The following is a 15287-nucleotide window of genomic DNA, read 5'->3' as shown; positions in this document are numbered from 1 at the left end:
AGCATGATGAAGAATTTCAATTTGGACGTTTCAAAGTTCCAAGCAGTCGCGATGAAGCTTCTCAATTTCTGTGCCTCAAAGTTCTAAGAAACAAGATAGTTTTTCTCAATTTCTATCTCTCAAAATTGAAATCAAAGGCTTCTCGATGTCAGCGTCTTAAAATTCCAAAGTCTTCTCAATTTTTAATGTCTCAAATTACCAAGCAGAGCAACAAACATTTCTCAATTTTTACTTCTCAAAATTTCCAATCGATCGCGACAATTCTTCTCGGTTTCCACATCTCAAAGCTCCAAATATTATCCTAATTTCTACGTCTCTAAATTCGAAACAACGCGATTTTTTAGACTTCGAGGGAAGACTATAAATTTCTACATCTCCAAATCCTAAGCAATGCGATTTTTATTATTAACTATCGCTTAAATATATAATTATGGATTTTTTAAACTTCGAGGGAGGACTTTCTAATTTTTTACGTCTCCAAATTCTAAGCAACGCGATTTTTATTATTAATTATCAATTTCTAAGTTTCAAAGCTCCAAAAGTAATGCAAAGGTTCTCTCAATTTCTAAGTTCCAAAGCTCCAAAATTAGTGCGATAGCAATTCTCAATTTTTAAGTCTCACAGCTCCAAAAGTAATGCAAAGGTTCTCTCGATATCCAAGTTTGAAAGCTCCAAAATTAACGCAAAGTAACTTCTCAATTTCTAAATCTCAAAGTTCCAAAAGTAATGCAAAGGTTCCCTCAATTTCTAAGTTTCAAAGCTCCAAAATTAGTGCGATAGGAATTCTCAATTTTTAAGTCTCAGAGCTCCAAAAGTAATGCAAAGGTTCTCTCGATATCCAAGTTTGAAAGCTCCAAAATTAACGCAAAGCAACTTCTCAATTTCTAAATCTCAAAGTTCCAAAAGTAATGCAAAGGTTCCCTCAATTTCTAAGTTTCAAAGCTCCAATATTAGTGCGATAGGAATTCTCCATTTTTAAGTTTAGATTTTTAAGTGATTTTTATTATTAATTATCGATTAAATATATAATTATTGATTTTTTAAACTTCGTGGGAGGACTTTCTAAATTTCTACGTCTCCAAATCCTAAGCAACACGATTTTTATTATTAATTATCGATTAAATACATAATTATTGATTTTTTAGACTTCGAGGGAGGACTTTCTAAATTTCTACGTCTCTAAATAATAAAAATTCTAGGATTAAATATATAATTATCGATATTTTAGACGTGATATTGAGAATTGAAAGTGAAAATGATCGATTTTTTGGGCTTCGTTGGAGGACTCCATTCGAGTCCAGTCGTTTTTCATTCGAAGCTCGATCCTGGCGCGCCATCAACGGTACATTGTGCGATTTCGAGCTGTACCAGATGTGATAGCTCACGTATCGAACCGTGATAAGAGTAATTCATCGCAGTGTCAGTGTAATCCTTTGATACATCGTGTCTGCTGCAGTTTTAGTTCAGCAATTTTTTTTTTTAGGGGGTGAAATGTCGTTCACGATTTTTTTTGACCTTGGTATATTTTTGATGACTATAGTTGTTGTTTTGAGTTAGTTTAGAGAGATTGCAAGATGAGTAATCGTTCTTTGGAATTTTTCAGTCCAGAAGTTTGAAGCAGTTTTTTTCTACGTTCGAGAATGGGCTTTTTCAATTTTTACACTTTAAAGATCCAAGTAGAGACATAGTTTCTTTAAGTTTCTACGCTCTAAAGGTCCAAGCAGAGCGATGGGGTTCCTCAATTTCTACACTTTAAAGTTCTAAGCAAAGCAATGAGGTTTTTCAATTTTCTATACTTTAAAGTTCCAACCAGAGCAATAGTTCCTTTAAATTTCTACACTTTAAAGTTCCAAGCAGAGCAATGGGCTTTTTCAATTTTTGTACTTTAAGGTTCCAAGCAGAGCAATGGGATTTTTCAATTTTCTATACTTTAAGGTTCCAAGCAGAGCAATGGGATTTTTCAATTTTTATACTTTAAGGTTCCAAGCAGAGCAATGGGATTTTTCAATTTTCTATACTTTAAAGTTCCAAGCAGAGTAATGGGATTTTTCAATTTTCTATACTTTAAAGTTTCAAGCAAACAGAGAGAGTTTCTTTAAATTTTTACGTCTCGAAATTCCAAGTAAAACAATGGGGTTTTTCTATTTTTACATTTTAAAGTTCCAAGCAGAGCGATAGTTCCTTTAAATTTGTGCGCTTTAAAGTTCCAAATAAAACGATAATTTCTTTAAATTTTTATGTCTTGAAATTGCAAGCAAAGTGATGGGGTTTCTCGGTTTCTATGCTCTAAAGTTCCAAGCAGAATGATGGTTCTTTTAGATTTTTCTACGTTTCGAAGTTCCAAGCAGAACAATGGGGTTTCTCAATTTCTATGCTCTAAAGTTCCAAGCAGATTGATGGTTCTTCTAAATTTCTATATTTCCAAGTTCCAAGCATAGCGATGGGGTTTCTCAATTTCTGTGTTTCAAAGTTCCAAGCAGAGCGATGGGGTTTCTCAATTTCTGTGTTTCAAAGTTCCAAGCAGAGCGATGGGGTTTCTCAATTTTTATGTCTCAAAGTTCCAAATAATCGCGATGGTTTCTCTAAATTCCTACGTCTCAAAGTTCCAAGCGTTTCACAATTTTTGTCTCTCAAAATCTCAGAAAGCAATGATGAAACTCCTCAATTTCCACGTCTCTAAGTTCTAAGCAAAACAACGCCATTTCTCAATTTCCACATCTTAAGATCCCAACCTTTAATCCTCTAATACACATTGACTAATTATTCTGTCTATTAATTCATATTCTTTTACCAAAAAATCGCACTAATCCTAATTTTTGTAACCTTTATATATACACATATCGTCAACGACACATTGAATATCTAATTATTGCTTCAAGTCACTAATAGAGATCAACAACTTCACATAAACATATCATCAACGACACATTGAACACCAAATAATTATTTCAAGTCTTTAATAAAGATTGACAACTCATCGACAAAAATCGTGAAAGAAATACTAAATTATTATTTTAAGTCAAGAAACTAAATATCAAACTGAGTACCAAATTATTATTACAAGTCACTAATGAAGATTAATAACTTTCCATATACATCTCATCAAAACCACATTAAATACCAAATAATTATCTCAACTCAATAATAAAAATCTACATCTCTTAATCAACAAAATTCCACACAAAAAAATCCCAGAAGAAACAAAACTGATCTCAACAAATCCACCTCCCCTAGCAACCACCCCCAAATTTCTAATTCCAGCGATTTATATTTTTCAAATCACTAATGAAAATCAGCAAAATCCCAAAGAAAACAAAATTTGCAGGAATCTACCCTTAACAACCACCCCAAAATTTCTAATTCCAGCGATTTATATTTTTCAAATCACTAATGAAAATCAACAAAGTCCCAAAAAAAAAACAAAAACTCAACAAATCAACCACCCAAATTTCTCTAACTCCAGAGACGATTCGTTTCAGAGATAAATATTTTTCAAATCACTAATAAAAAATCAGCAAAATCGCAAAGAAAACAAAATTTGCAGGAATCTACCCTTAACAACCGCCCCCATCTTTCTAATTCCAGAGATGTGAGGAATGATCACGTGGGTGATGGTCGGGCTGCTCCTGGCTGCGGAAACTTGCGGCAGAAACGTCCTCTCCGGAAACGGAAACGGAAAGGAGGAGACGAGGCAGAAGGATGACGCCAGAGGAGTCGCCACTGACGAGGAGGACATCTACCGTCGGTATCCGCGCGACCAAAAACAGCTGATCGAACCTTTCGAGGGGAGGGCGGAGAACCTGCTGCGAGGGGGGGACGCTGGCAAACAGATCTACGATTTGCTCTGCTAACTCGAGCAGCTTATCCTGGCGATCGAGTCCCGCTAATCCAACTCTCGTCTGGCTTTCGAACGGCTACTCTGATCCCTTCGCGCTGACCCTGCTCCACAAATCATTTCCAGGGGCGCTGTTCGCCTGGACAGTTCCGCTTCGACTTCGAATGTATCTTCGAACGCGTCGTTGCGAACATTATTTTTTAAATCGTATCTTGGTGATTGGTTGACACTTTGACAGACATATTTTTGACTTTATGATCGCCCTCAGAAACACATTTTTTTTCTTCGATTTTTTATGACTGCCAGATGAAATTGGGTGCAAGTTTAGAAATGAAAATTATTTCGTTTTGTCACGGTTTTTCCTCAAAAAAACATTTCGACGGCAATAACCGTCATTTGCTTAAATAAGGATCTGACGGCTATAGACGTCATTTGTGTAAATAAGGATCTGACGGCTATAACCGTCATTTGCGTAAATAAGAATCTGACGGCTATAACCGTCATTTGCTTGAATAAGTATCTGACGGCTACAACCGTCATTTGCGTAAATAAGTGATCTGACGGCTATAACCGTCATTTGCGTAAATAAGTATCTGACGGCTATAGACGTCATTTGTTCGTCAAAGTGTTAAAGATCCGCGTTAATTGTGTCGCGACCAGTAATTACAAGGATGGTGAGAGTTGGGTTGTACTACTTGGATGCTTTAGATAGTAATGGTTTTGGTGTTTGTAATTTGATAATACAGTGAATTGAGTTATTACAATATCATGATTATTTAGCACTTAGTTTTTCATGTAAAATCATTATTAAAAATTCATTTTCATGTATGGTTGGGTCGTACTACTTGGATACTTTAGATAGTAATGATTGTGGCGTTTGTAATTTTATGACAGAGTGAATTATGTTTTCACAATATTATGATTTTACAATGTTAAGTTATTTTGTTATTTCAGTTGTTTTTAGTTGTATTTTAAAGTAAGTGGTTTCTCTCTGGGCTTAAAGGGTTGAAGATTACTTTGAGTAATACCGATCTACTTGTTTTGTCGTTTATAGTATTAGTTTAAATACTACCTAATGAATTATCAGATTATTATCCAAAATCAATGCTAAAAATCAACTTAAACCTCAGCTCAAGATCAGATTAATTTTGATTCACCCTTAAACTAACTAAACAACAATTACACATAATTACTTTACACTTTTTATTCCTATATACTTCTTATCGACTGAATTATCAGATTGTCAAAGCCAAAATCACCCCTCAACACCACACAAAACCCAAAAAACCAAAGAACAAACCCAGAAACCTAATCTTTGTCCATCCTCTCATCCAGCCCACCAACAAACCACCCCAATCGCGATCCTTCGACCCCAACCAACCACCCAAACCCATCATAAACTTTCATCCACGAAGGCCAAAGCGAGGCAGCTCGAACCTCGACGCGAAGTATTAATTACGACAGGCTGTGCGCGGGCAGAAACAATGCGAGGACGAGGCGCCCACGCCTTTGTCGAGAAGGTGGCATCCTCAGTGAGTCCTCGTCGAGCCACGCAGCGACGATCCATTTAGCCAGGGTGTCGCGTTAAGTGTATTCCATCGAACGAGACGCGTAAGCGTGTTTAATTGTCGCGTCTCCCCAGGCTTTGTTCTCGCGCCTGAACCCCCTCGCGAGATGCGCCAGCGGCGACGCTATTACTCAACCCATCGACCATCGTCTGCTCTCTGTTGTTCCAGGTCTGACGTGCTACACTTGCGTCAACGTCAGCGATAACCAGGTATCGACGAGTCCGTTTAAAAAAAAAAACCGCGAGATTTGACGCGTCGACGCGCGTTCTTGATTTTACGATTTTTCTTTTTTTTTTTATTCGATTCTTTGTAACTTCCAGATGAAATTGGGTGCAAGGTTGGAAGTAAAAATTATCATATTTTGCCAGTTTTCCTCAAAAAAAGAAACATTCGACGGCTATAACCGTCATTTGCGTGAATAAGGATCTGACGGTTATAGCAGTCATTTGTCTCTGAGGTACCCGAATGTTCCAAAGCGAAAAAAAGCAACTAACACGCTGTCTGGCGTGCTGGCACTTCTTTTCTAGATGCGTTACTTGATAATCTAACGAGTGTATGCGTTGGTACACTTCGTACTAACGCTGTTCTCTTTTTATTAATTAAAATGTGCACGACGGCTATAACCGTCATTTGCTTGAATAAGTATCTGACGACTATAACCGTCATTTGCTTGAATAAGTATCTGACGGCTACAACCGTCATTTGCGTAAACAAAGCTATGACAGCTATAGACGTCATTTGTGTGCGTAAGGATCTGACGGCTATAACCGTCATTTGCGTAGATAAGGCTATGACGGCTATAGACGTCATTTGCGTAAATAAAGTGTTAAAAACGATCTGATTAACACGTCGACGCGCATTTTACGATTTTTTTTTTTTTTATTCAATTCGCAGATGTGCAACGAATGGGCGATAGACACGCCGTGTCCAGCGGGCGGACGAGACTTCTGCAGATCGCTGCACATTCTGGACAGCCGTGGGAACAGCGTCTTGGCAAGCGAGCTCTTTCTCTTTTTCTTTTTTTTTTCTCCTCCCCACACACTTGACCCACCCTCGAGACGCGATTAATCCAACGAATTCGTTGCCAAGAAACGAGTTGGGGAACGAGTTTGCATAATGGATGGAATTTTTTCTGACGACGCTGAGGGTTTCAGTTCAAAGAACTGACGAGGGAATGTTTGATTGATCGCGAAGTTCTTTGACAAAAATTAGTGAGATTTATATCAATGAGATGTAATTAAGTGAATCCACATCCAACGAAAATTCAAAATCAATTATCTCAGAAACAAGGCCACGAATGAAAAAAAGTTATTCTACATTTTCTCTTCGTTTTTTCATGTAGAATAATCTGCCTTTTAATTGAATTACCAAATCACCCTGTATATCAAATAAATTGCGTCCACAACGAGATAAGTAGTTGCAAGCGAAAGACAAAGACCAAAGCGTCCCTTTAAACGCTTCTCAGGAACGAAAATCAATTTCTCATCAAATTCACAACCTTTGTAACTAATTTAAAACACCAAAAAAGGCAAAGTATTGCCAAAAACGAAGACCAAACGCTTCTCACAAACCAAAATCAATTTCTCATCCAATATACCACCTTCTTAACAAGTTTAAAAAACCAAAAAGGCAAAGTATTGCGAAAAACGAAGACCAAATCGTCCCTTTAAACGCTTCTCACGAACCAAAATCAATTTCTCACTCAATGTACGACCTTCTTAACAAGTTTAAAAAACCAGAGAGGCAAAGTATAGCGAAAATCGAAGACCAAACTCGTCCCTTTAAATCTGTCTTTCCCTAAACAGTGATTTCTGTTGCAGGTGAGCAAAAGCTGTGCGAGCAGCTCAGAATGCGGCCCAGCATCAGTGGGTTGCATCCCAGTGGACACTCAGCAGGTGCGAAATAGCGAATTTGTCCAACGCAGCCTGCCCAGCTCGCCTCGAGGCCAATGGACGAGCGCGTCCAGGTGAAATAAATTCGGTTATTTCGTTCCAGATCTGCATCAGCTGCTGCGACCTGAGCTACTGCAACGTGGACTCGCCTACGAACGCAACGAACGCTGTGTTCACGCGAAAACGGCGAGCAAAGTCGAAGTCGAGGCGCAAACGACCTGGCGGGAACAGCGTTGGAAGCTTCCACGCTGGTGGCGCACTCTGGTTCCTCGCCTCGCTGCTCTATGCATATCACTGCTGAGGGGGCAGCACCCTCGATGGACGCCTCCTGGACAAGCCAGTGGCAACTCTCGATCGTCGTACGACCTCGTTTCTCCTCTTCTATTCGTACATATCGAGGCGCATCCTGGATGGTGACTCTCTGTGCGCGCTGCCTCAGCAGAAGACTCTCTCAGTGGTGGAGAAATTAAGGAATTGTTCTCTTCTCGTAGTAGAGTAGTTGCTATCGCCTTCGTCAGATTAAGTCGAGGAGGCCTGCGAAACGAACCTTGGCTCTTGCGCTCCCCATCGTTTGGTCCAAAATTCTAATTTCATTCCTCGTCAATTGAATATTTAACCTCGTTTTCCTTTACAATATCAAAGAGAGAGAAATATTGATCCAATGAAGTCTCTTTTACATTTCTAATCAAGAAAATAAAAATTAATTTTGAGTATAAAGTATGGAGATATCGCTGGGCCCTTTAAATTTGAAAAAGAACCACCAATTGATGTTTAAGTTTGGTCCAGAATTCTAATTAATTCCTCATCAATTAAATATTCAACCTCGTTTTCCTTTACAATATGAATGAGAGAAGAATATTCTCTTCTACATTTATAATTAAGAAAATAAAATTAATTTTCAGTACAGAGTATGGAGATATTGTTGGGCCCTTTAAATTTGAAAATTGATGTTTAAATGGTTTATTGTCGTCGACCACAGGGTTCAAAGTGTTTTATTGGGTTTCTTGAAGGGATATTGTTGGGCATTTTAAATTTGAAAATGAACCACCAATTGATGTTTAAGTTTGGTCCAAAATTCTAATTTAATTCCTCATCAATTAAATATTCAACCTCGTTTTCCTTTACAATATCAAAGAGAGAGAAATATTGATCCAATGAAGTCTCTTTTACATTTCTGATTAAGAAAATAAAAATTAATTTTGAGTATAAAGTATGGAGATATTGCTGGGCCCTTTAAATTTGAAATTGAGCCACCAACTGATGTTTAAATAAAGTATGGAGATATTGTTGGGCCCTTTAAATTTGAAAATTGATGTTTAAATGGTTAATTGTCGTCGACCACAGGTTTCAAAGTGTTTTATTGGGTTTTTCCAAGGAATATTGTTGGGCAAAGGGGACAGACTTGAAACGCGAGGATTTAAATGGTCGACGAACCTGAACAGCTGTTTGCATAGACCACCAACTCGCCTACACAGACTATTTCACTGCTATTTACGATTATTAACGATTATACACGTAATTGAGTCGGGTATGGTAAAAGAATCTAACGGGTGAGTGGTTGTATGTATGCATACGCGTGTCTATCGTATGTGTATGTACATATATGCGTATACATATGTAACGACTGAGAGATTATACACTGTTTCGACGTGGAGATGTATGAACACTGTTGGTAATGAAATACAGAAGACTATAATTGTCGGAACGGCAGATCGAGTGGTGATCTTTCATTTATCCGTAGTTGATTAAATCCTATTCTGTTCCTGGATTATCCTAGGTTGGATCATTTTCTGTTGTACCTTCTGTGGTTGAGCGTAGATGGGGTTGGTTGGGTTTAACTTTGGGGTTGGTAATTGCAGTTACCTATCTTTTCATGAGATTAACTCATATGGTATTAAATCGTATGGTATCTTATTAAATCGTATGGTATTGTATTGTGAGAGACTTGGGGTTGCATTGAATGTGGGTATGGAAGTTTGGAAAATAGAAAAATTGTATTTTTTTTTTTTAATTCAAGAGAGTTGGTTACTTAGAAGTTTCTCAGTTCCTTAGAACTTGCTTCTTTTTATTAATAAATGAATAAAATAATATGAAATTTAACTCTTTGAAGCTTGAAACTTTAGAAAATAGGAAGACCCTTGAATATAGCAGAGGAATTCTATTTTTATTGAGACCCACTGTCTTAAACAACCCTAACAAAATATTGAGAACCACTGACTACATCTTTTGCCCACTATTTTTTAAATTATATATTATTTATAAATTATGATGTATTGAAATTTAATAAATGAAATAAACTTTCGATATTAAATTTAAATTTAATGAAAACATCGTTTACAAAATAAAAACAGGATATTTTAACTTCTTTTTTTATTTAGTGAAATTCAAGTTAACATAATTTAAAAAATAGTCGAGCAATTGTCACAATTTTGCTATCACAATGTTTTTTCGACCGTTGACTGAGCTAGCCAAGTAAAAATAATTCGATTAACAATTTAATCAGCACAGCACACGTTCGAATTAAAAAATATATTTTTCATATACAATTACTTCAGTTGTTAATAAGTTCATTAATAATTACTTCAGTTGTTGTTCCCTTATTATCACAGATTAATTCTTACGCACTGCCCAAGTAAAGATGATTCGCTTAATAATTTAATCAGCACAGCGCACATTCGAATTAAAAGCTATATTTTTCATTTATAATTACTTCGATATTCTCTTATTATTATTGATTATATAAAAAACCAAATTTCTAGCCTATACTCTATTAAAAATTGAAATACTATAATGCTATACTAACTGTACAGTAAAATATCTTTTTTACTGTAGAAACAAATAGTACATTCGTTACCATTATGTTATTATATTATATACATTATATATTATATATACATATATTGTTATATTATGGTTGCCATAGTTAGTTATCATTACTAGTAACCAATGATACGTCACAATAGTGCAGAAATAATTTCAAAAAATATATTTTTTATATATAATTGCTTCAATATTCTCTTATTATTATTATTGTCTCAGTATAAGATAATAAAAAACCAAATTTCTAGTCTATAGTCTATCAGTAAGCAAAAATCCAGATAAAAATAATTTGATCAACAATCTATGTAGCGCAGCGCATATTTGAACTAAAAAATATATTTTTCATGTATAATTACTTCAATATTCTCTCATTATTATTATTATTTCAGTATACAATAATAAAAAACCAAATTTCTAGTAATATTCTATTAAAAATTGAAATACTATACTAAATGTATAATAAAACATCTTTCTTACTATAGCAACCAGCATACGTCACAACAGAACAGAAATAATTTCAAACTCACGGAGTTTGGCGCGGCCCAACGGACGCCATATTTGAATCTTCCGCGCGAGGCATCCCCTCCTCGAACCTTCGCCCAGTAATCCAAAATTCCTGTATTTTTACACTGCATCCGCACTGGAAACACTGATCACACAATTGCACAGACACACACGCACAATTTGACCAATTTTGGTCAAAAACACAGCACCAAAACACGAGAAAACGGATTCGAACCGCCGCGCAGTTGAAGCGACGCACAGCCTCAACGAATATCGCTCGAAATCGCGCGAAATCTCGCGTCTCGACGCGCACTTTCGCTCGAACGACGCGCGCTGACCGCGACGCGACCCGTCGCGAGTTAAATCGCGTCGCGAACTCGGCGATCGCCATCGAAAATCGCGATTTAAACCGCGCGACCGCGGCGAGCACGACTTTTCGAAGCGAGAGCTGCGACGCGCACCACGTGACCAGCCGCTCTGCGCAGAAGGCGGAGCCACTGCGCGCCGCGCATGCGCGTTCTCAAAATCTATATTAAAATGGAGGAAAAGAGTCAAGTCGCGGAGCGAGAGGCTAAGAAGGATGAGATTCACGAGAAAGAAGGGAAATCGAAGCGGTGAGCGACTGTAAAACTCATTTCCAGCGAATTCTCGTCAATCGAATCCAATTAACCGCCATTTCAACACCTTCTGTCGAAATTAACCTGCAAGCGTGTCGTGGATGACCGGCAATGTCCACGAAGAATCGAAATATCATTCCTCCAAATTAATTACACAATCATCGACGAACCTAATCTATTATTATTATTTACATATTTTTTAGCTGATTTTTTTGAGGTTAGATTCGAGGAGAGTTAGTCGATTGGACGCTTTGGGCTGGTGTTTATGCGTCACTGTAACCTGCTCGACGTGAATCATCGGACAGAGGCAACATTCTGACACGTTACAACGATCCACGACAATTAGAATTAACGATACTGTTTTTTCATATTGTAACGAGTCATGCGATTGATTCTCTTAATTTGGTTTCTATGGTCGATTCTTGTTAATGTAAATTACAATGCACGACAATTAGAATTAACGATACTGTTTTTTAATATTGTAACAAGTCATGCGATCGATTCTCTTTGTTTGGTTTCTACGGTTGATTCTTGTTAATGTATATTGAATTGCGGTTTAGGTCAAGGAATCGTAAGAAGAAGAACGAGATGGCGCACGCGACCAACGAGAACCACAACCACGCCGGCCACACGGAGGAGCACGAGATGCACAGTACTTGTAACATCTCGATAAAGGACATACAGATGGCGATGGAGGTGTTCAACATACAGCAAAAGCCTGCCAAAACCCAGGAGGAGGCTATGCAGAAGCCGTATCAATTTTGGAGTACTCAGCCGGTACCTAAAATGGGTAATTTGAAGATATTTCAGAAGAAAATTGATTCGAATTCCATGCAAACGAATTAATAAGTTTGTGATTTACTTTAGATGAGAAAATAGTGAAAAACGAACCAATAGAACCTGATAAAACTTCCATCAGAGCGGAGCCGTATTCCTTACCAGAGGGCTTTCAGTGGGACACTTTGAACTTGGACGATCCTTTAGTTTTATCAGAATTGTATACTTTGTTGTCTGAGAATTACGTGGAGGACGACGATGCTATGTTCAGATTCGATTATCCGCCAAGCTTTCTGAAATGGTGAGTGCGACAGCGATTGTTGAGCGTTCAGAGGAGGATCGAGTGTGCGACAACTCGAATGGAATGTGTTCGCAGGGCATTACAACCCCCCGGATGGTGCAAAGAGTGGCACTGCGGGGTACGAGTGATTAAAAGCGGACGTCTAGTCGGTTTTATCTCCGCTATCCCAGCCACTCTGCGTGTTTACTTTCAGTAGGTGTTCGAAATTCGTCTGAACCTGTCTCTTCTCAGTTAGCTAATGCGAGAAACATTTTAGCTCTCAAAAGATGGTGGAAATAAATTTCTTATGTGTGCACAAGAAACTGAGGTCGAAACGAGTCGCGCCAGTGTTGATACGCGAGATAACCAGGAGAGTCAATCTCCAGGGGATATTTCAGGCTGTGTACACTGCTGGTGTGGTGCTGCCAAAGCCGATAGCCACTTGCAGGTGCGTCCATCGCGTTCAACATTCGCAAACACGTCCAATTGGACCGTTTTCTAACCACAGATTCGTTTCCGCAGATACTGGCATCGCTCCTTGAATCCAAAAAAGCTAATCGAAGTGAAGTTCTCGCACCTGTCGCGCAACATGACGATGCAGAGAACGTTAAAGCTGTTCAAACTGCCAGAGAACACGAAAGTGCCAGGTTTCAGGAAGCTGCTCGAGGCGGACATACCTCAAGCTCACAAGATATTAACCGATGTAAACACTTTTGCAGGACTGTAACGTAGTTCGCGTGCATTCAAGCGTGATTTTAAATCCTTTTGGTGTTTCTCAGTACCTGGAGAAATTCGACCTGGCGCCAATCTTCTCGATCGAGGAGTTTCGACACTGGTTCCTCCCCCAGAACGGGATTATTAACAGTTTCGTGGTGGAGAACGACGGTGTGATCACCGACATGGTCAGCTATTACACGTTGCCCAGCTCGATAATGCACCACCAGACGCACAAGACCCTGAAAGCGGCGTACAGCTTCTACAACGTGTCCACGAAGACGCCTTGGCTCGAGCTGATGACTGACGCGTTGATATCCGCTCGCAATGTAAGTTTCAGCCGCGTCTCTCGCGTACGGCACCGTCAAATTGACGATCGTTTCAGCTGGAGTTCGACGTGTTCAACGCGCTGGATCTGATGGACAACAAGGAGTTCCTGGAGCCGCTGAAATTCGGGATAGGCGACGGAAATCTGCAATACTATTTGTACAACTGGCGTTGCCCAAGCATGACGCCAGGGAAGATCGGTTTGGTGCTTCAGTAGGGTCCCCAGGGAGCAAGCTTTTGCACGTGCAAGCCTTGAGGATGGCAACGAAAACAGGGAGCAAACTTGAGGAACTGGAGCGAGCGTTGCAAAACAAAAATATACAATAGAAGAGACACTGAAACAGGAGCGCGTGGGACGCATTTTGGGTGTGCCCTCACCACCCTCTCTCGATCCTGAGACTTTTCACAGTCGAGATACGTTAACGCGTGCACGCGACACGAGCGATGTAGATAATTATCGTGCACTCTAGCGATTTGCAGCAGCCACGCGTGAGAAATCCTCGTCCCGCAGGTATCGTCAGCCCTGAAAGTTGTCTCGAAACATTCTCGACGAAGGCTCTATTTAATTTAACCCGGAACGTACGTGTTTCCGTGAGCGTCATTACATTTCTTTCCTTTCTCTCTATCTCTCTCTCTCTCTCTCTCTATTTTGGATTAAATAGGTGACAGTGGAAGAAGAGTTTAAATAAAACCAGATCGAAAGTAAAGCATTCCACGTGTTTGTGTGTGTCCACCTCCGTTCATCCTCTCTCGAACCCTCTGCACGAGTTGTCGCCTCTAATTTACATCGAGGGTTGCGTAACAAAGGGTCTGCTGCTTCCTGCACCGATTAGATAGCAGCGGGACCAAAAAAGGCGCGGGAGAAACCAGTTTTTTAAGGACTGTCGTTAAGGAAAGCGGCCCAGCGACGTTGAAACGGTAACCTTTATTAGAATAACTGGCTTCTTCTGCGTTCGTTTCCGGAAACGATCGATCGTAGACGTACCTTTTTCCTCGCGAGACGACCTGTCCACGCGATGCGTGCTTCATTGCAGTTGCCGCGGATCAATATTTAACCGACGTGCAAGGCCTGCGAGCAGATAAGATGGCCCTGCAGCGATTAAAACAGCTGACATTTACACGCCCGTTTAGATACGGGTCGAATCTCGAGTAACCGTGGAACGAGAAGTGACTTCACTCGCTGAGAATTCAGCTTCAGGTATCTGAAAACCGTTTACGTAAATTGACGTTGAGCAACAAGTGGCGCGGAGTCGATTTTAATTGGTTCTTGAGAGACAGAGACTGCTGCCACGCTATGGAAAATAATTGTCGGACGTGCAATTATAAGTCAATGCTGTTCCTTCGACGAAGAGGAACTTTTTTCTGCCACTGCTCGAGCGTTCATCATCATCATCATCAGTGGTCTGATCGTGGCTAGTCATTATCGTAGCGCAATTAGCATTTAACGTTCCATCTAAGTGGAATTCGATTTCCGCGTGTCAACGAGAAACGCAAGAATCGGCATCGAACGTGACTTCAGACACCTGCGCTATTTGCACGTTTTAACAGCGGAATTTATTGTCACCTTGGTCGTTATCGTGTTATCTTAAACGCGCGACAAGAAAAAAATTTTAACACCCCTGTAAAACAACCGTTTCCTTCGATCAGTCGGGAGTCGTTAAGATTAAAGGGACGAGGCGTTCGAGCCTTCGTTTCGAGGGCGACGTCGATCATCCTCGAGCCGCGCAGCCATGGGACGATCGTAAACGAAATTAACGTCTAATTAGGGTAATCGTCAGCAGAATGCTCGCCTCGCTTTTTTTAATATCTTCGTTTAGTCGATTATTTTTTTTTTCACCTCGTTTGGTCGATTATTTTTCCTCTTTTTTTTTTTGTAGAGGACGCTGAAAACTAGGCGAAGGAGGATAGTTAGCGAAACTTGGCGATTCTGAGATAACGTGGAAATATAGGCTA

General features: G+C 39.4%; 2 protein-coding genes across 2 annotated transcripts in view; both read left to right on the top strand.

Annotated features, from left to right (window-relative positions):
* Nucleotides 1–7596, top strand: part of LOC143431074 (uncharacterized) — a 60247-nt gene extending 52651 nt beyond the window's left edge. The window contains exons 2-6 of the mRNA XM_076907580.1: nucleotides 3586–3741; nucleotides 5572–5612; nucleotides 6298–6396; nucleotides 7224–7298; nucleotides 7399–7596. Of these exons, the coding sequence (XP_076763695.1) occupies nucleotides 3597–3741; nucleotides 5572–5612; nucleotides 6298–6396; nucleotides 7224–7298; nucleotides 7399–7596 (558 nt within the window). The 5' untranslated portion in view covers nucleotides 3586–3596. The remainder of the gene's footprint in view (nucleotides 1–3585; nucleotides 3742–5571; nucleotides 5613–6297; nucleotides 6397–7223; nucleotides 7299–7398) is intronic.
* Nucleotides 7597–11116: 3520 nt separating this feature from the next.
* On the top strand, nucleotides 11117–13821 carry Nmt (N-myristoyl transferase). The gene is made up of 8 exons (XM_076907576.1): nucleotides 11117–11233; nucleotides 11797–12026; nucleotides 12104–12314; nucleotides 12390–12506; nucleotides 12571–12741; nucleotides 12816–12996; nucleotides 13073–13336; nucleotides 13393–13821. The coding sequence occupies exons 1-8, from the start codon at nucleotides 11130–11132 to the stop codon at nucleotides 13549–13551; spliced, it is 1437 nt and encodes a 478-aa protein (XP_076763691.1). The 5' UTR covers nucleotides 11117–11129; the 3' UTR covers nucleotides 13552–13821.
* The last annotated feature ends 1466 nt before the right edge of the window (nucleotides 13822–15287 follow it).

The sequence above is a fragment of the Xylocopa sonorina genome, chromosome 16 (genome assembly GCF_050948175.1).
Source record: "Xylocopa sonorina isolate GNS202 chromosome 16, iyXylSono1_principal, whole genome shotgun sequence".
In the NCBI taxonomy this organism is placed as follows: Eukaryota; Metazoa; Arthropoda; class Insecta; order Hymenoptera; family Apidae; genus Xylocopa; species Xylocopa sonorina.
Note: the sequence above shows the minus strand (reverse complement) of the source record. Positions and strands in the feature narration are given on the sequence as shown.